This window comes from Calonectris borealis, chromosome 3, assembly GCF_964195595.1.
Source record: "Calonectris borealis chromosome 3, bCalBor7.hap1.2, whole genome shotgun sequence".
In the NCBI taxonomy this organism is placed as follows: Eukaryota; Metazoa; Chordata; class Aves; order Procellariiformes; family Procellariidae; genus Calonectris; species Calonectris borealis.
Genome location: NC_134314.1, coordinates 77,888,149 through 77,909,572, shown reverse-complemented (window position 1 = coordinate 77,909,572; position 21,424 = coordinate 77,888,149). Strand labels below are relative to the sequence as shown.

At 35.8% G+C, this 21,424-nt stretch overlaps 1 protein-coding gene across 21 annotated transcripts in view; it reads right to left on the bottom strand.

Moving 5' to 3' along the window:
- Positions 1 to 21,424, bottom strand: part of QKI (QKI, KH domain containing RNA binding) — a 165,804-nt gene that overhangs the window by 111,491 nt on the left and 32,889 nt on the right. For all 21 annotated transcript variants that reach the window (XM_075146305.1, XM_075146294.1, XM_075146301.1 and 18 more), the window contains one exon: positions 14,413 to 14,555. In XM_075146305.1, coding sequence (XP_075002406.1) covers positions 14,413 to 14,555 — 143 coding nt within the window. The remainder of the gene's footprint in view (positions 1 to 14,412; positions 14,556 to 21,424) is intronic.

Here is a 21,424-nt window from a genome sequence, read left to right as displayed (position 1 = left end):
TCTAGGGTGCCCCACCAACACAGATACCAATGAAAGGACAGAAAGGCTTGTTAATTACTAGTTTACCTGTTGAGGAGCCATAAATGAGGTTTGCTCTTCACTTCTCTTTGGGTCAACTGACAGCTGTAAGCCAGGAGAAACAATCAAGTTTGGGTTCAAGAACTGAACAAGTTCTTGAGAAGAAACAGTAGAAACCTCAATCAACAAGAAGCAGCAAACAATATCAAGCAAGATTCATCTTCTAACTAGGGTGCTGGACTCATTTCAAGCTTACATTCTAACGGCCTTTACTGCATGTAAAAGAACTAGATGTAGTTATAAGTTACGTATCAAATATGAGGCTTTTAAGCAATTAAACACTGATTTTTCCAAACATTAACTTTCATTTTGAAAATGCATCAAATATAAAATCACATTTAAATCACATGATACTTTTCTACAACTGTAATAAGGGGGCGGGGGGATTAAGGTATATAAAGTTGATACCATTCGAGCGCATTCATACTTTCATCTATTACAAAAAAAACCCTTTTTCTTCTAAATTAAGTATTAAACTGCAAGGTACTTAATCAAGTATCAAAATGTTTCCAAAGAGTCCCATGAAGGAATGAGAAAACATCAAAAGAACGTCACTGTAAAATCACCTAACAAATTGCTTGAATCAAAAGTAAATAAGTTAATTTTTAAAATAACTTTCTTTGGACAGCAAATGAAGTATTAATTTCTTTTTGCACTGAACGAGCCACAGAAAACTGCAAAGTTTTATACTAGTTTTATAAAACTATTTATATAAAATTAAGAATTTTATGCTACTAATAAAAGCACTCTTTCAAAGTTTGTCCTTCCAAACTCTTTAACCTTCTCTGTCATTAGGGCTGACTGATAAGCCACCAGCTGTTTTTTTCTTCCTCGTGCTACAATGCATTCTCTTCCTTTTTAAGGCTAGTGTACCCAAGCAACAAACAGCAGGACTTAAGCCAGCTGCCAGAATGTCACAAACCTATATATTTAGCTCCCATCTCATTTATTGCCATCCCTCAGTGTCAACCATTTAATGTCCCTTTTGCTCCCGTCTACTGACATTCCTCACGGAGCTGGCACCACTGCGGGCTCGATCAGCAGCCAGGAGGTACAAGAACACACAACAACAAAGCGGAGTTGTCAGTTATCAGAGACAAAAGCCACGCCTTGTCAAACATACTCAAGTGAAAAACATTTTGGGTTTTGTCCCCGCCCCCCAATTTCTGATCTCATTTCACTGTTTATAAGTTGTGTAGTTGTTTATATAAATAATAACTTTAGACCTTTAATGAAACAGCAATTTGTTCTTTTAGCATGTTTAATTAACATTATTCTATCTTCACCTAATAGGACAGAAATCCTCCCATTGGTACTACATTAATTTGCACTATTTGCTTCACTTCTACTTTCTCAGTGCTTTTCATACATACTAATATAAACTGTGCATTAAAGTCACATTTGCTTTCCATTTAAGATTGTTTTAAACATTAACCCTTTTCCTCATGCCACAAGTTTAAAGAAAATCTTAATAGGGTAGTTTCAATTCCATTTCAAGTAACTATAAAAAAATACACCTCAAAATGAATTTTATGCCACGTGTTCTGTTCATGTAAAAACACTGATCTAATTACTGTCATATTTTGGAAATAATTGGGTTTTAAATTGCTTAGCATTATCAACATAAGTGAGAAAGCTGTGAAGATAGACAAATTAACAATTTCATGGTTTTAAAATAAGAATCTCTGTTATCTTTAGAGGCCCATTTGCAATGATTTAAAGGCCCAGAGTACAGTTTTGTAGTTCACTCCTTTAAGTGGTCATAAAAACCTTTAAACAGTAATTGAAAGATTGTTAACAGAAACTCTTTGAGGAAATCAGATCCCATGAACAATCTAATAGTAGGCATGCTTAAGTGAGATAGTGAATAATCTGTTTCATCCTATTCACTAAGATGAGGTTTTCAGAACAGTGACAAGACATCAGTTTCAGTAACACCAGGAGATGAGTAAAAATCGTTCAATTCCATGCTCTACTTGGGAATCGTGACACATTTATCTAGAGAATTAACTAGTTGTGCTGTGTGTAAATCGGTCTCCAAAACCTAATTGTAGGTTCCAGCAGTGCCCTCTAAGCCTCACAGTTTACATCATTAAACTCATATTCCAATAACAAAGGCTCCTCAGGATATACAGTCCAACAACTAATTTCCATAATAATACCTTTTAATTAGATGTGACTACATGTGACATTACCCAAGGCACTTAAAGTTGGCAATTTTGCTGTAGACTACTTCCAATTCTCAGTAATTAGAAGTGAGAAAGATACGTTTAAATTGGAGCACCATTGCAGATGGTGATACTGTTGTTACAAATACTTTGCAGAAACGGAAATTCTTATACTTAGGGGACACCATTCCTTTTTTTAAAATTATCAGAGAATTGCAGTCACTTTTCCTCCCCCCAAAAGGAAGAGCTGACTGAGCAGAAACAGGCTTTGAGGCTATACATAAGTTTATGCAAAGGAGAGGTGCTCAGTAACCACTTCATTTCATCTTATTAGTTACTGGAACTTTAGACAAAGTTCTGCATCCCTTTCAGGCAATATATTTTATGCTGAATTATTCAGTGTTTTATAATGCTAAGTTCAAAAAATAAATTTATTAGTCACCTTGAAAGGTGGGAGGAAACAGAGAAATTGCACACTGCCAAATCAGAAGACCTTAAAGCAGTATCATGTAAATAGTAATTACTATTTTTTCCTCCACAATAGCACGCTCTTTGACAAGCAAAGTTTAAAAAAAAAAAGGTGAAGCACCACACCAAATAACAGAGCAACTAAACCCATGATAAAGATCCATAGTATTGTTTTATGGATAAAGGTAGGCATTACCAACAACAGCTGTGATGTGTGATGAAAGTTTCCATATTCAACCAAGATATTTGGGGGAAAAAATGCATTTTATGCAGTTTCTGCAGTGAGTGACAAATTAAGGTATTTAACCTTCCTAAACATAAACATGCTTTCCATTCATGTCACTGATTTTAATTACCTAATTTAGCTGACTAAATTGTAATTTATAATCACAACCAATATTAGATAATTTTTGCTTTGCTCCATTACTTTTACACACATTTGAGTATCCGTAACATAACTGCAATCTGATTCATAGAATTAAAGCTCTATACAAGAAACAAACTCTGATTTATATGAATTCACGGGGGGGTGGAAATCAGAATTCTTATCTAGTTTGAGACAAATCAACTTTTGAAATACCTGTTTGTATCTTTAAATATATTGCAAAGGCTACAAGTATTTCAACAATCGGAACTACAAAAACTCATGATTTAAACAGAGAATGATAATGCTTAGCCATAGGAGCTTTGCACATCACGATCAATTTCCATGTACATAGTTTGCACTGCGTTAGATTCATTAGGAGCTGATTTACCAAACTAGGTCTAGAATTTCATGCCATGAAAATACTGAAAGACGTCACAAAGTAATTTTAAATTGTTTCATCAAAACAAAAGCAATCCCCCTCCCAAAAGTTTAGAACAAGAAACAGTAGGGTTATAGAATCATAGAATCATTCTATGATTCTATGATTAAGGTTGGAAAAGACCTCTAAGATCATCGAGTCCAACCGTCAACCCAACACCACCATGCCCACTAAACCATAGAATCATAGAATCATACAGGTTGGAAAAGACCTCTAAGATCATCGTGTCCAACCGTCAACCCAACACACCATGTCCACTAAATCATGTCCCTAAGGGCCTCATCTACACGTCTTTTAAATACTTCCAGGGATAGTGACTCCACCACTTCCCTGGGCAGCCTGTTCCAAGGCCTGACCACTCTTTCAGTAAAGAAATTTCTCCTAATGTCCAGTCTAAACCTCCCTTGGCGCAACTTGAGGCCATTTCCTCTCGTCTTATCGCCAGTTACTTGGCAGAAGAGACCAACACCCACCTCGCTACAACCTCCTTTCAGGTAGTTGTAGAGCGCGATGAGGTCTCCCCTCAGCCTCCTCTTCTCCAGACTAAACAACCCCAGTTCCCTCAGCCGCTCCTCATAAGACTTGTGCTCCAGGCCCTTCACCAGCTTCATTGCCCTCCTCTGGACACGCTCCAGCAACTCCATGTCCTTCTTGCAGTGAGGGGCCCAAAACTGAACACAGTATTCAAGGTGCGGCCTCACCAGTGCAGAGTACAGGGGCACGATCACCTCCCTACTCCTGCTGGCCACACTATTCCTAATACAGGCCAGGATGCCGTTGGCCTTCTTGGCCTCCTGAGCACACTGCCGGATCATGTTCAGCCGGCTGTCAACCAGCACCTCCAGGTCCTTTTCCTCTGGGCAGCTTTCCAGCCACTCTTCCCCAAGCCTGTAGCGTTGCCTGGGGTTGTTGTGGCCGAAGTGCAGGACTCGGCACTTGGCCTTGTTGAACCTCATACAGTTGGCCTTCGTTGCCCTTCTCTGGACATGCTCCAGCACCTCAATGTCCTTGTCATGAGGGGCCCAAAACAATATAATTGGTAGTGTTTGTCATTCTACTACAGATTTCAAGTGACATGCTTCAACTAAGTGTAAAAGAAAAAAAGACTAGTAGCTTTCAATGTCTACTCGCTGTTGTCCAATTATGTCTTCTAGAAAAAAAAATCATAAATAGGTTTTTCAATGTTGACCATATTTAAAGAGAAAAATTGAGCAATTCCATTCCTTCTGAAAAGGCTGTTACGGAAGAGTTCAATATACATGTACAGCCACCAGAATCAGTAAATTTGCAAAATTCAAGCCTAGAACTGCAGGAGAACAGGTCAGAAATGCAGAAGATATCTCAAGTTATAGCCCTCTCAATATTTCCTTTACTGCTTTAAGATCTAATCCACCTTGTTTGCTTTAAATGACTTCTGCTAAAAGCTGTTATATTACCAAACCTTAACTGTCTGCTCTATCTGTAAGAAGGTAATACATAAAAAGACAAATGAGGCAAAACTGAAAAGCGCCTGAAACACTTTAAAAAGCCCAACTGGTCAGAAGCATTTAAGGGTACAAGTCTCATGACATAAGCACTATAAAGTTATGTGCTTCAGCCAGCATCAAGCAGTACAGCACAGCAGTATTACAGTCTAGTATTACAATAATAATAGCACCTTTGCATATCAAATCATGTTGAATCTATTATCCTAAACATTTACAATTACAACACTACTAAAATAGCAGCATATCAACAATTACTACATTCAGGCTTTGCTTCTAACTAGCTGTTGCCTTTTACCCAGGGGCTTTTAAAGTAAGGAGGCAGACAGACATCATTACCACATTCAACAGTTCTGTGATGACCACCACCACCACCACCACAGTCACTGCAACAAAAGAGGAACTACCTCATATTTACCACAGGAAAAAAGGCACAAGAAAGAGTTATCATAAAGCTTTGATATGTACTTCAGGTTAACATGCCAATCTACTTGTCTGTAGTACCATATATCTCTACATAAGAAGTTATCTTCCAGCCCTATTTATGATACAAAGCCAGAGTTCCAGGTCTCTCTCTCGTTCAGCTTGCCCATCTGCTGACTCCCTGAAGAAACTGAAATCCCTCAGAAATCCCTCAAAAGCCTTTGTTTACAACTTTCCAGGTCTCAAGGACAACATTTGCACTTGTGAAAAAAAAAAAAAAAAAGATGCAAAATATTATTTTGGCCAGACTAACTTGAAAAAAACCTAAAGAGATCAAAGCTTAAGAAATACTATTTTAGTGTATCTGTTGAGTGACAGCAACTTTGCTTTACTTTTAATGCAAGTGACATTCACTTTAAAAAAAACAGTAATAAAATACAGTCAAATGAGTTCAAATTATAAAATTCAAACAATCAGGTTAAACAGTATGACCCAGAAGTTTAATATGTTAATTTGAATAATATATTCATTGTCATCAGTTCTTAAGACACATTAACAAGATAACAATTGGTCATTTCCACTAATCACAACAATAAATCTGGAACAGCAATACAGAGGTATCTATTTCATGCAGCATTCACATTTGTAGACCACCTGTACTTGGCAGAAAAAAAATAATCTGAGAAACTGCTGTATATTTAAGACAATTTAAAATCACAATTCAGTTGATCATCTTCCCAGAGCAAGCAGTCCCTGTATCACTGACAAGAGGGCAAAGCCCTCAGTGTCCTTTGACACTACTGCTCATGATGTTTGTAACTAGAATGAACTTGAATTTTAAGTCAGTATGTTCCGATTGTTTATAAACCACATAGCTGAAAGATATTGATCAAGCTTATGCCAGTACTCTAAAGAAACAGAAGCTTCTGAAAAAGCATTAATCAACCTAAGCAACTTAAAATTAAGTGTTGGGTGGATGAATGTACACAACTAGGACAGGTGCATGAGCCTTCCCGGAAGACAGGGGGTACTATGCTATATAATAAGAGACAACTAAAATGAGTGCAAGTAAGATGTAAAAAGGAACTGGCTGCTCATCAACCAGCATTATTTTTCTTAAAATACTGAGTGTATATGAAAGAAAAACAATGCACACAGTTTCAAAAAAGTGTTGCAAGTTTCAAAAGGAATCAATGCCTTTACCGAATTCAACTGTTTTACACTGCTCTTAATAAGAGAAAAGAAACATATAAAAGCTCAGATTTGTGAATTAATATTATGCCAAAGTAACTGAAATGAAACAACTGTGTCCAACCACTGTTCTTACTGGCTTTAAAAATAGCAGAAACTAATTGAATAAATTGAGTAGTTCCATACAACACTGGATGAACACCTATTAGCTACACAACCTCAGAATCTCCTATGAAGAGATATCTATTAAGGCAGCATTTGTGTTTTATTCTAAACCCAATGTTCAAAACTAAGGAAGGTAAACAACAATTCGTAAGCTATGAAAAAAAACATGGAAGAAGAAAGGAAAGATCTAATCAGAAAGTTTACTCCACAAGCTGGTATTTGTGTACAATCTTCCTCTCAACAAGAATCATGGAAAAACACCAAGTGACCAACATCGAGACACAAATGCAGAGAACAACAATTCTTTTGAATTATGGATCAAATTCAAATCAGAAATGAATGCTATAAATGCAACATTACTCTGAAGACTTTTCCTTGACAAGTGATATACACTTTAAAATATATTGAGTTAAGAACTTCAGAAACAGCAGAACCTAAAAACAGCACACCTCTTCAAAAAACTAGTCCATGTTCTTGCTTAAAAGGCAACTTTTTTTTTAATTAATATGCACCCCCAACGCTTGTGGGCAGACTTATTCTAGTAATAAACAACAGATCTTTCAGTATTGAGGACATGTAAGCTGAATTTTACCTCAGCGTGTGATTTAGGAGAGATACAAGGAAAACATCAGGCTGATATTTTGCCTGGTACTCAAAACTACTTTTAATAGCAATTCAGGATGGGGCTCGGTGCCTTCTTATCCCAGTGAAACACGGAGCAAGCATAGTTAGTGAAGACTTGCATTTCTCTGATATACCTATCTGAAGTTACAGAACTCATGTTGTCCTCTGACAAGAAAGTATTGAATTACTTTTGCAAGGGCAACTCCATAAAAATCTGAGCATACAAACAGTAATACCTAAACTACAGAGCTACTAAAAAGGAAGAAATATCTAATATGCCTGTCAAAAGCTTACTGACCACCAGATATGGAGGGGGAAAAAAAAGAAGGGGGGGGGGGAAAAAAAGAAAAGGAAGATAGCATGGTATTATAATTGCCAGGTTAAGTTTCTAGATAAAGTACAGGAGCTCAGTGTTATAGGTCTCCCTTGTCAACCAACCAGAGGGAAAAAAGTTTAAAAACCTCTTCATTCTCCAGAAAGGGATTTTCTCTCTGTATTTCCTATCTCCTTAAAACACTGTACTTGTCAACTACAAACCCATCCTTCAGGAGTCAACTTCAGCTCTCTGAAGAAAAGGGAAGATCTGTTCTTGACTTTTAATAACTGAGTGCATCTACTAGGGATTCTGATGCCTAAAGAGTAATTTGTAAATCCACTTATGTATTTTAAACATAGCTCTACCTTGCTCTATTAAGTATGGGTTTAGCCCTTACTGATGTTTTTCCATATTTACTGCAGTCCCCAATCCTAGTTAAAGTACACAGGACGTTAATTCACAAAAAACTACCAAGTTCAGCAGGTGTACTCAAGTGTATCTGACCTATTCACAACAGCAAGCAAAAATGTCACACTGAAGCACTTCCTCCTCTCTGTAGAAAACCCTTCTTTACTACGATAAACATTTGAAAGAACAGATTGAACAAAAAAACAATGAAAAACAAAATCAATATTCCACAAATCTCTCTGCCCCACAATTGACCTTTCATTATTTGTATATGCACACAACTCTTTGGTACTTAGTCTTGCAAAATAAGTAGAAGTTCTGAGGGAAAACAGTTCAGCAAAAGGAAGCATAGACAAACTCACACAACAGAGTTGTAATACATGATCAACTGAAACGATGCACCCAAATATTTTTCTAGTCCATGAATTAAAGAAATTTATGCACATAAAGTGCAGAATTCTAAAACAAAATAGGGTATTAAGAAGACAGCTCTGATCAAATAGATTGCCCATTGAAAGCCTAACTCTGCAGAGACAATTGCAATTGAGAGATAAGCCATAAAGAAAGGCACCGTGGGAGCAAAAACAAGCGTGATAGAGTTGACTACTAGGTCTTAGCTTGCTCTTCAAAAAGTTCAGTTGGACGCATCCTTTGCAACCTCAGATTTTGTAATTCCCAAAGTTAACCATTTTTAGTAAGATTAATTTATTCTAACTAAAATTTTAGATATTTCATTCACAGAAAAACAACAGGCATCTACAAACTAACTGTTTAGACTAATTTTCTAGCCTACCATTCTCTTTCAGCACTTGGCTTCCCCCCACACACACACTCCTCTTCACCCATGGTGTACAGAAGGTGCCCAAATGTCTAGCACTAGCTGTTGATGTCAGATTACAGACTCCTACCCTTCTGAGCTGGACCTGTATAGTGACTAAACAAGAAAAATAATCCACTACTTTCTACTAGAAATGTCATTCACATGCTGGACATCACAAAAAGTTTAATCCTATGATGTTAATTTGAAGAAGTTACTAATAAAAGCATCACCATAACAAACTGTTATCCTAACAAATATGTTCGACTTGTGTATCAGTACCAGATGAACTTACTTCTTCTACCAGATTTCCGAATTTACTTTGAAAAACACTAAGGGAAACATTGTCCCTAGCCAAAGCAAGTAAGCAAGTGCTATTTATTTAGTTTTTACTTCCACCTGCCTTCCTTTTTTTTTTTTTTTTTTTTTACACACACACACACCCCCCACAGAATACCTGCAAATAGTTAAAGAGCAAAATTTGAAAGTAAGAATGAAATGGGAATAAGAATATTAACAGTCTAACGACTGAATTGCACTCAATGCTTCAAGAGTTAAATGGGGAAGAAATAACTCTCAGAAAGATGGGATATGGACCAAGTTCATCGGTATTGCTTGAACTGATGCTGAGCCTGCAAGATTAGCATCGGAGACTAAAGGACAGGCTTTTTATCTGCAACGTATTCTAGACTGTCTTCCATCCTTTTGCCTCTGAGGACAAACAGGCTCTGGAGATTTGATAGACTTATTTCTGAATAAAATTATGACAATGGATATAATCTTTCAGCAAGGTGCTACTAAAAAAAGGTAAGTTATTGAATGTGAACCAGGGCTCGAAAGAAACTTATCTTTCAAAAGGTGAATCAGATGGTCAGTATCGGAAGGATATCCAATAAAACATTAGACAGAAAGGCTAAAAAAGCGTCTTACAAATATCAAGGCATGTCTCTGTTTTATTAGCAACTAAAAAAGGGGACCTTTCTCAATGAATCCAGTCCCCTACCGTTTGCAACCAGAGTGCGTAAAGCCTCCCATAAATTATATATGAAGTTCAAACTCAAAATTAACTTTTTTGCTCCCACTACTTCTACTAGAATGTTTTTCCAAATATCTCATTCAGACTGGAAATTTATAATCAAACTATTTTAGTTCTTTCATTTACATTTGTACTTGTGTCAGTAGTTGACCTTTTGCCAAATCTTCCTTCAGCCCTGCTGGTACCCTGTAGCCCAAGTTTATTTACAGAGACCAGTTATATTCTCTCTTTCCTTCCTACTGCAAGGGTAAACAAGGCCAGCTTTTTTAGCCTCCTTCCCTGTTTACCACTAGGGAATGAAGAGCTTAAGTAAAAGAATCAGAACAATAAAAAAAGAGGATGTTATCATTTTCCTAATCCATATTAGGGATGCTATTAAACTCTGATATTACCAAATTGAAAAAGGATTTAAACGTTTTGTCAGTAAGTTCCCCATAGTAAAATGAATCCCTCTGTTCATCGTTCTGTTGTACTAATTAAACAGTTTTAACTAAAATGGTCAGAAAGTACGCACAAGCTGTTTATCACTGCTGGCCTTTGAGCTTCGGTATACTCAAAGGACATGCTACTTTAGAAGCAATAATTACTGAGTTCTTACATTTTTACTGAAGAGGCACAGAAGAGTTCCAACAGAGAATTTCACATTAATCAGAGTTAACAGGGTACTTATTATTAATAAAGCCATGATTATAATAGAAAAACATTTATTCAGTCCAACATTTGTAGGTACTAATTCCAAAAACTGTTTAAATTGATATCAGACAGAAAGTTTAGTCTTAGCTCTTTAGGGAAATTCAAGAAAATTAATCATTTATCTGAAGCGTAAGAAATGCTAAAGACTATTAACTATTCACACACAAACAATAGCATATCCTCCATTCTTCTGCTTCCTAAGAACTCGATGATTTTCCTGACATCTTTTCTTCTTACTTTTTTAAACTCTGATGGAAGATATTTCTCCATGAATTGGAAATGCCTTCAAACTGTAACACCAAACACTTACAGAGTGTACAAAGATTTAACTGCAGAGAGAACACATTTTTAACTGAAGGACAAATTATGGACAACTAATGGAATTTAATCTTCTGGGTGCCTTTCTGCACAATTTCTCTCTCAAGTTTCAGGAGCACAGAGATGGTTCAGAAAAGCTAAGTAGCTCAAATCTCAGTTTTAAGACTAAAATTTCTATGAAGATCTAACACCTTAGACGCAAATAATATATACAAATATACTCAATTGCATTACTGTAGCTTGCAATGGAAAAACAATGAGCCAGAAAGCAGACCATCCCAATAGTTACGCAGTTTATCAGATTGTGATTACATCATTGAAGAATGTTCCTTATTAATACAATATACAAAAGAAAATTAGTTATTCTTTAGCAAGATTTTTGCATATCTTCCACTTACTAATACAGAAGTAGAAATGCAGACTCTACACAGTCGGCATTTAAAAACTACAGGCTGTTTCAGACAATTGATTTTTCGGAAAGTTGAACCTTGCATCAGCTATGGTCTTAGAATAAAAATACTCAATATGCACTCATATAAAAAACTAAACTATTAAGAGACTAAAGGGGATTTTATGTATTTATTTTAGCTTTGTAATTCAATTTTATATATTCTTTCCTCTGTGTAGGTACTCAAAGGACAGTCAAACAGTAATATCGAAGTGATGTAGGCTATGAAAATTTACTGTTTCATCTTTTATACATATATGTATATATGTTTGTTTACCTATATATATTATAAAACATAAGTTTGTTTAAAATTATGGCAGACCATTATTTTTATGCCTCACAATTAAGGATTCTGTGCACAAAGTGGCACAACAGTACTACTCAGTATTCACTACAGTCAACTAATCTATATGCTTAAGATTATAAGTCAAAAATATTTACCAGAATAAAAGTTTATTAGAACATCATAAGTATCTTGATTTTTTTTTTTTTTAATTTCTGTTATTACTAAATATTACTAAATCTACATCAGAAAATAGTTTCTGGTCACTCTGAACAATCTTTAAGTTTATCCATCTTTATGTCTTTGCAAGGTATACAAGATTGTCAGTTGGAAGAGAATGATGGCAATAGAAAGACTTAACTGGAATTATCTGACAAACTCGCTCTGATAAGTCTGCACAGCATGTCTCTCCTGTATCTGAAAACAATTAAATCAATTGCTAGATATGAGTAAGGAGTTTGACGTAACACTGTGTGATTACAATGAAATTATCTTTACAGGTGAAAATAATCTTTACAAGTGAATTTTACAGGTTTTTTTAAGACAAGTTGGAATCACTGTACTCCAGACCTTCTGAACACTGTACTAGCCTGAATGCAAAGCAAATTATTTAATTTCTAACTTGCAGAAAGATCTTAGAAAGGGCCTACATACAAAACCACAGCTTTTTTTGTATGTAGTGGTATATTGTAGTTGCTTAGCCAATTATTGAGGCTGTGCAGATCCCATTCTGAGTAGCTAGGAACAAATACAGACAACACATAGACAGGCAGGAGCACATAGAGAACACTGGGCTTGGCTCCCCAATGAAGCCTGAGCTGCCAAGTACCACCACAGTGGTAGCAGCTGTACATTTTCTAGCAAACATTTCACATCACCTCACAAGAACCAACTACCTTCCTTTTTCAGGTCACATGTATACAAATCACAAGTCTCTCCAACTTCTGAATTTGTAAGAATTTATTAATTATCACCACTTCAAGGGCATTCTTCTGAAGACACACAAAGAGCTAGCAGTAGCTAGAGAAATCATATACCCAAAGTTACACAAGTGCATCGACAGTAACTGGAGATAAACTCTTTCCTGCTTATTTACACTATATTTGATAATTAACTGGCAGTGAAGAGCTAAGCTACTACACCCTTGATTTCTAGAAGAAAAGCTTAGTAACAATTATAGGAAATCCAACCCCTTTTTCTTCCTCTTATCGCATGATCCTGGTAAAGCAAGCATCAAGTTCTGTAAAAACTACAACCGATAACTAAGGTGACTCTTCGCAAAGGATGCATTGTCAAGTTATAAACCAAGATTTCAACAACTAAGGTATGTTTTAAAAAGCCAATAAGCAATGTAACTGTAAGATATACACAGATATCTAAATACAGAGCTACTTACATTGCTTTACGGAACAATAGCACAGTTCCTGTCAAAAATTTGTAATTCCAAGGAGTTTCAAAAGAATCGTTCTTTTTGGTGTGGGGATATGTATGCATGTACATATGTGTACATATATGTATATAGATATGCATATATTTAATTTGGAAGAAAAATGGAAGGGAAAGGCAGAGAGATGTCCTTACTGCCAATGCAAATTCTTTGAACACTTTTCCCAGTACAGGTATTTTAACCCAAAAGCAACAGAACAACTTTGTGAAAACTGAAAAGGGAGAAGAGACATTTGTCTAAATATTCTGTTCTGAATAGTGACTTGCACTTAATTTTCTTAATGGAATATGGCACAATGAGGTTTTATTTAGAGGCCTGTATGTTCTAAGCAGTATTAAAATAATAAAGCTCAATTTGGAGAGCTTAATCTAATTAATGATACAAAGAAAAGCCACAGAAATACAGAAGTGTTACTTCCATTTTTTGCTGTTCTGTATTTTCTTCCACTTTATACTCCTTCAATATGCAAATGCCTCACTTGGACCCTGCATTCCTCCACTGCAACAGGACCTCTAAATTCTATTACAGAGGAATAACACAATTTCTTATTTTGTCAGTGATCAATGAAAATAGTTGGGGTAGATTTTGACAGGACTATTTTTCCCGAGCTGTTTTAAGAAACCATTCAGGAGTTCTAAATAGTTCTTCTAGTTAAATGAAACCATTCTCTCTCAAAAAGGTAGGTGTACAATAGATACAGAACACCCAATGGAGAACATAACATTGGCATGCAAGCAAGGAGCTTTGCTTGGGGGGGGACAGGGAGGGAAACAACCCCAAGGTAAAGACACTTCTATATGTTACAGAACTGGTTACACAGGTATGGGACAAACAGTAATTAACATTAACTACAGTCTCCAAAAGGTCTCTAAAGGGTCTCTAAGGATTCTCCAACTGACTTTTAGAGATATACTAAGAGGAAAAAACACTGAGCCAAGAACTACTTCCCTCATAAAACTCACTACACAGTGTCTCAGGACTGACAGTACTGAATGAACAAGGTAATTCAGATCTTAGATCTACAGCTTTATAATCCATACTAGTTTGGTATTTAACACAACCTTCTTCCACTCACACTCACTACAAATCAAGCCACCAAGTGGAACATACACTGCTCCCTAAGAAGTATCTTGTCAAAAGCAATTCAGTGTGATCCAAGGGTAGCATCACATGAAATTTACATTTAAAGACGACCACAAGGATCAAAAAATAATTTAGGGACTAAAAAGATATACTTACATCTGGATATTCTTTTACAGGCACATATAGTTTCTCTTGTAACTGTACAATAGGTCCCACAGCATCTGGTAATTCTGCACTTCTCTTCTCCGTACTACCATTTAATGTGTCGTTATACATGTCTTTCCGTACTCTGCTAATTTCTGTGGGGGGAAAAACGTATATTAGGTATTAAATACAGTAACAGATTATAATCTAGCATGACAGTCTTCTCTTTCTAATCTTTCCCAAATCTTAATGCCATTTTCTTCCTCTCTTCATGAGCATCATGGTAACTTGAAAGAAAAATCTGCTCTGGTTTTGTTTAGGGTTTTTTTGTGGGGTTTTTTGTTGTGTGGTGTTTTTTTTTTTTTTGAAATTGTGGCACCCATCTTTTCTTCATGTCTGTAAATTTGCTACCTACTCATCCTGTTTATGGAATTCAGCTACTGAAGTAAAAATTGTGTGCAGCTCCTTAGAACACTTACAAGATAGTTCACATGATTTAAAAGGTGTATAAAAACAGTTCTTTTACATATTTTTTTACAATAAAGCATCCAGAAAGCAAAAAAATTAGAAATCTGTACCTAACATAAAAAATACAAAAATACATCTATACAGTACTATTTGCTAGTTATGAGATTAACTGTAGCATTTGGAAATGAAATGGTGCATCTTTTAGCAATGAGAAATCTGACAACTCAAGGGTGTAGTTATCGAGCACACGGTGTGACAACAAACTAGTAAATATTGTTCTACTGACTACCCCCAGTGAGATAATGAAAAAAATGAAGTATGGTATCAGAGACCTGGGCAACCTCTATATACACCCAGAAGCCCTACTACTTCATTGCAAAGTAATGAAAAACTCCTCAACAGCACCAGGGAATGTCACAAGTGGACTTCTAAGTACTTTTTCTACCAATTACACCTGTATTACCCACGCTTGAGGCATTTACTTGCAAGATGGAGTTGAGTAGTTATAAACAAGGTATTTAAAAATGGATAATTTGATTCAAATCCAGGTTAGTTTCACTAAACTGTAACAAACTGAGAGCGGACACAAAGTTTTCTCTTATTTAACCAAAAAACATATTTAACAAGAGCTTTTATTTCATGTCTAAAACTGTTAAACTGGTATTTAAATTGCTGCTATAAGAATAAAAAAACCCCACATTTCATAACTTACGGAATCCCAACTAGTATAAAATTTTCTCAACGAGTTTATTACAGTATCACTAAAGAATTACTTAAAATGAATGTATTAACCAAGTTCCAAACTGAAAACTAACATTTAAACACGCATTGTTCCGAAAGCATTAACTTATGATAGTGTGGGCTGTAAAGCAAAACCAGGTATCAGTAATTCCAGTCTTTTACTTAGAACTGTTACAACTGCTTTCAAAATCTTCAGAATTAAAATGCAACTTAAAACAGAAATTTTATGTTTTCATCTGACCACAGGAAGCCACAGAAATGAGAAGTCACTTGAAACTCTAGCAGCAGATGAGATTAATATAACCTCTGTTTCATAATCAATTTCTTCTCTGGTAAATGATTTATAGCTGAGATTTCACCACTTGAAAAGCTAGGGGGGAGAGGGAGAGTGTCAGAAATGACAAATCTCTGAAACGCAGCAGACCTAATTTTCAACTGAGTTAGTCTGAATTAATTCTAACAAACTTACTCTGCATATTCAAGAACAAGTTGTTTCTCCACTGGAAACTGACATACTCAATCGTGTATACTATATAACGATTTGGTGGTTAACACCTGTTTAGAATGGAGAACACAAATTTCATCATCATATAATCATAGCTCAAGGAAAAAATCCACAGCTGCTTCTACACTGACAATTTTGGCAACAGGCACAAAATCCTCAGAACTACAAGCAGTATTTATACTGGCTTCAGTATATAAAGAAATTCTTTAGCACATCTCTTTGAACAAATATTATTATCTTTTGGCAGACTTTGTTTCCTTTTCATTCTCTTCAGATTTTCCATTAACTTACACTACACTGAAACAAGCTAGGCAATCTGCCGAAGTACTGAAGCATAAGTAGCAACACGATCATTTTTATTTATATTTGGCAGCTACAGAGTAGTTGCACTGAAAATTTCATTTTAAATTGTATCTTTCATGTAGAATATAATCACTAACATTAGATATCCTAGTTTTCACAGGAGAGAAAGAACACCTATTTTAATCTTTCCCTTCCAAATACTTGTACGTCACATTCATGACACTGTAGAGCCAAACATTTAGAACACGCATAGATAGTATGATAAGCTGACTTGAGGGCTACCACTGAATTCTGGCTTGTGTGAAATCTAAGCCATTTATCACGCCTCAAACGTTATATAGGATGAAGACACCTACCAACTCAGGATTTTCTACTCCACTACAGGACCAGACACCTGAAATTTAGTTTTCTTTGCATATGTAGGTTTTTATCTTCTCTCTCTACATTCAAGCCATTGGTAACGCTGACAAACATCAGGACAGGGATAGTCAGCTACATCAACTCAGCATTATCATCGGCTCCTCAGGTACTACTGTTTCTTCTGCTTCTTGGCATTTTATCTTCTCTCTTGCCTTAAATGCTTTCCCTAAGACCTCAGAAGAAACACTCAGAAGCAATAGGTGAAGTAACAAGCATGTATTCCCAGTTTTAATTTAACTGCTGATCAGGTCTCTAAACTCCCTTTCTGTATAATACACTATCTAGGAGCCTCTCTTCACTTATCTTATATTTGGCAGAATTGAAGGACTACTGCTTAAATTATAAAATAATTAGATCAAATCTCCAGTTCACCCATTCTCTCTCACTTCTAACTATGGATAGAACACAACCTATCTTCCTTCCCAACTTGTTAGCCCAGCTGACCACAAGCACTCTCCCAAACACACAACTCTTGAAGTTATTTATCTGCTTAATATGCATCCTGGGTTCTTCTAGATTCTGCTGAATCTTTTTACACATCTTCAAGATTTTTTTTTTTAATGACTAACAGCCGTTTCCTCAGATACCTGCCTCTTGTGTAATCACACCTCTTGTGTCTCAACAAGAGTCCATACAAACGTACTGAACTTTAATCTTTCCTTTTACTGTCTCCATTAAGCCAAATTCAAGCTTCTAGTCTCTTACCTTGCAACTTTGCCACTCACTTTAAGCAGTTACGCATATCTATAGAACCATTTGCTACTACATTTCCAGCACCTCCCTCAAGAGTTTATCAGAAGTGCAGTAAGATTCCAGAAAGTCTCACCAGCAGTATGTTAGAAGAGCTAAAAGCGCTACTCTCCTTTCACCTCTAGCAAGCATCCATTTTATTCTGTTCTGAAATACTCAAAAACACTTAAAAATCTGAGGACAGGAGTAGTACAGAAGTAGGAAGGTCACATCCTCAAAGCACACCTTTTTATTTTTTACCATTGAATCCACATATCATTAAAAATAAGAGGAACTCAAGTAAACAGCCTTTTATTTAGATTTATTTCACATCATTTCTTACACACTACCAAGCAGATGTCTTGTCTTCCCTTCCCAAAAGCTTCTTCGGCATGTGTCTCATGAAATCACACTTCCCAAGTTCATTTGCAAGGCTTTAGCTCCTCCACATTTACCATTCTTTACAAATTCTTCCACCATCATATCTCACAGGAAGCCAACTGGTTTAAAAATAAGGAAAGCTTTATTTTCAAAGCAAAAATCTAAGTACAGTTCTAACTACTTTACCTCTATCTTAACACTGCAGCGGTAATTACATTGTATAACACTCTAGGGATTTAGAAGAGAGTTAGTAAGAAGAGATAATTATAATAGTAGATATGGCTAAAAACCTGTGAGCTCTGCAAATGCAGTAACAGGCCTTCCTTCTAAAAGATGTAAGTACCCATCTCTACTGTAGGTAGAAGCAGAAACTCATGTGAAGAATTTTAAAATCCTCATTATTCACCTTTAACAATACTCTGGTCTGTAAGTACATTGTAAGTAGTAAGTTTAGCAGTAAATGACAAATTTGTCTTGCTCACAGCAGGGTAGTGGAGGAATAGACTCAAAAAAAGACAAACTGGTTTCAATATAATTATCTTATTCCACCTTAATACGGCATGACATAGTCACCTATGGTGGCAATGACACACATTCTGGTCAAGGAGAACATTTTTCTTCCTCTGTCCCTGAAAACTATGCAAGTAATGTAATCTTTTGTTTCCTTCATCTAGAGAGAGTATTTTTCAATCTCTCTAACACCTTTCTAAGATATGATCTGAAGCAGGACACACTGTTTATACTGACTATATTTGCCTACAGAGATGTACTTTTTTGATTTCTTCCTGACATTTAACAACATTCTTCAGTCTTGAGCACATGAAGGACTGTGTTCAGATGAATGTTTGTCATGACATTAAAAACCACCAGGAAGTTACTGCTTTTCAGCTGTCAATTATCATTCCCTTAGAGGAAGTAAGACTCTGCACATGTGTTTAAGACTGTTGGACTGCAACGTAAAATGGGTTTACATAAACCACTCAGCAAGCATATTCAAAGTAGGAAATCACTGAAAAGGTTCAAATTCTCCCTCTCCCATCACTTTCAGAGTTGCAAACCACCCTCACCCCTGGTGCCCACAGCTTTAGAATTTCTCACTATGAAGGCTTCTTCTAAATTGTAAGCTTTGTCTTTTGAGAGAAGAGCAGACTTGGACACTGTTTTTGAACCAATGCATTCCTCATTGCAGGTTAAACTAGAACTGAGAATTTGAAGAAGTGAAACAAATCTTCTGACATTAACAATTTGCTCCAATTTAGCTCCATCCATTTAAACAGAGCTAATCTGATGCCACTCTCAGCCTATGTTGCTTTCCTAAGTCTAACACAACATTAAGCCATCAATGCACACAGAATTTAATTCTTTAAACTGAAGAAAATAACAAGTGTTTATCTGTCACAGAAGAACCACTTATCTATCATTCTTGATTTTTGCAATACACAGCAAATGGGGGTGGAACAAACCTATACCCACAATCAGCAAGAGACTGAGAACGAATCAAAACACTAACCATCTTATAACACCAGTCAGCATGCTTCCTTAAGGAAGCAAAGCACCACACTCTTAAAGATTCTCAATCACAAGCTAGTTTCCACATGAAAAAAAAAAGTTATGAGCAAATTTTTTAAAGTTAAAAATTTAAGAGGTATGGTGAGAAAAACAGTTATGTTCATATAGCTAAAAATTCACACGATACTTGGATCTCAGTGATGCACAGAACATTCAGTTTCCGATTTCTACTTTCTCACAGAAATCAAGTTATGCCCAAAATATCAATGACACCAAATTGTTTACATACAGCATAGTTTTATGTATTTTGACATAAAAAAAAAGGAAAAGTTAATTCTTACAATAATTTTTTTCTTACAGACTATGGCACTAAAACAAAGCATAATAATGTTTTCAATATTTCCACAATAATTTTTTGTGAAAAGTGAAAAATTCTGATAACTATCTATAAGAGACAACCTTAGTAATTCCACTCAAATTCACGATATCAGCAAGCACTGAGCTGAGGGTGCAGGCACGGAAAACAACTGATTCAAGTCCCTTCTCATTCTTTACTATTAAGAAGTTTAATTTTTTTTTTTTAATGTGAAATGCAACAAAATGCGTGCAAAAAGTTAATATTTTTATAAAATATTTTTATTGCACACAACTGCTGCTGGATCATCAATTTAGGAATTTAAGAGGTACTTTTAAGCAACAAAATACATTTTTTCCAATTCTTTTGCAATCAGATAGGTCCCCAAACTAGTGAATGAAGGTTACAAACATTCTAACATACAGACATACAATTACCACTTTAGAGGATCCAAATCCACTGAATATGGATTCAGGGTTTTTCCAGGCAGATAATCCATTCCATGTTCCATTAAAGCATTACCCATCAATAAGACAACTGTAACTAGATACCACTTAGTTTTATATAATACACAGTGTTTTCTTCAAACAGCATCCAACAATATTGTAAATAAAGCACCTGAAAAATGTAACTAAGAATGGAGGGAAAAAATGCAGAAAAAGTATATTGCTATTATATTCTGCTCTTACTGAAAAATCTCTGAAAACAGGTGAATTATAACCTCTCTTGAAAGCGTTCTGAAGGCTAATACAGAGCATGTGCTCAAACTACAAAATGAACGGTGTGCTGATGTTCACCCCATGCCCAGAAAGAACGTTGTTGACAGAGCACATACCAAATTTAAATACAACCTTTATCATAAAAAATTAAAACAAGAACCAAAACAACGTGATATCGTCCCATTTATGCACTAAATTGATCAGCACTTTCTCTCAGAAGAAATGAAAAAGAATCTGTAAGTTCTGGAGACGAGCACTGAGAATATGGTGTACAAGTCATGCAGCAGTGTCACCCCAAAAAAAAAAAAAGCATTTGCATTTCGAAGTTCAATTCATCTTTTAATGCCTTGGAAAAACTCTAGTTTCTTCTCCTTTGTTCCTCTGAGCCCAATCTAGCAGTACACTTTCGATGATTACACTGTCAGTCCAATGATAAGTTGGCAGCACTTTCAGCAAATTGTCAGCACTCTCGGTATCAAAATTCAGTCATTTCTTTTTGCAAGAAGAGCCTGCAAAACTCCTTCTGTTGTGGGCACTTGTAAGGTTTGCATCAAACTGACTTCAAAACCAAACAGAGCACACTCATCTGTTCTCTTTGTATAAATGTCAACAGAAAGCTTTTAAGTGCTTTATTACTGGTGGAACATTGCAACTCATGTGTTTCCTAATCTAGCAGCTTTAGTATGCTTACTTGGCAAAGAAATAGTTGTTTTTATTCATCACAATTTTAACAGTCTTCACTGTTAACACCAGTGCTGTTTGCTACTATTGTTGATGCAGCAGAAATAGCAACGTGAGCAAAAAACCAAGTCATTTTTAATATTGTGCCACATGGACCTGTACCCCGCATGCATCATCAGAGTACAGACTAAAATGTTGGCAAGCACTTCACTC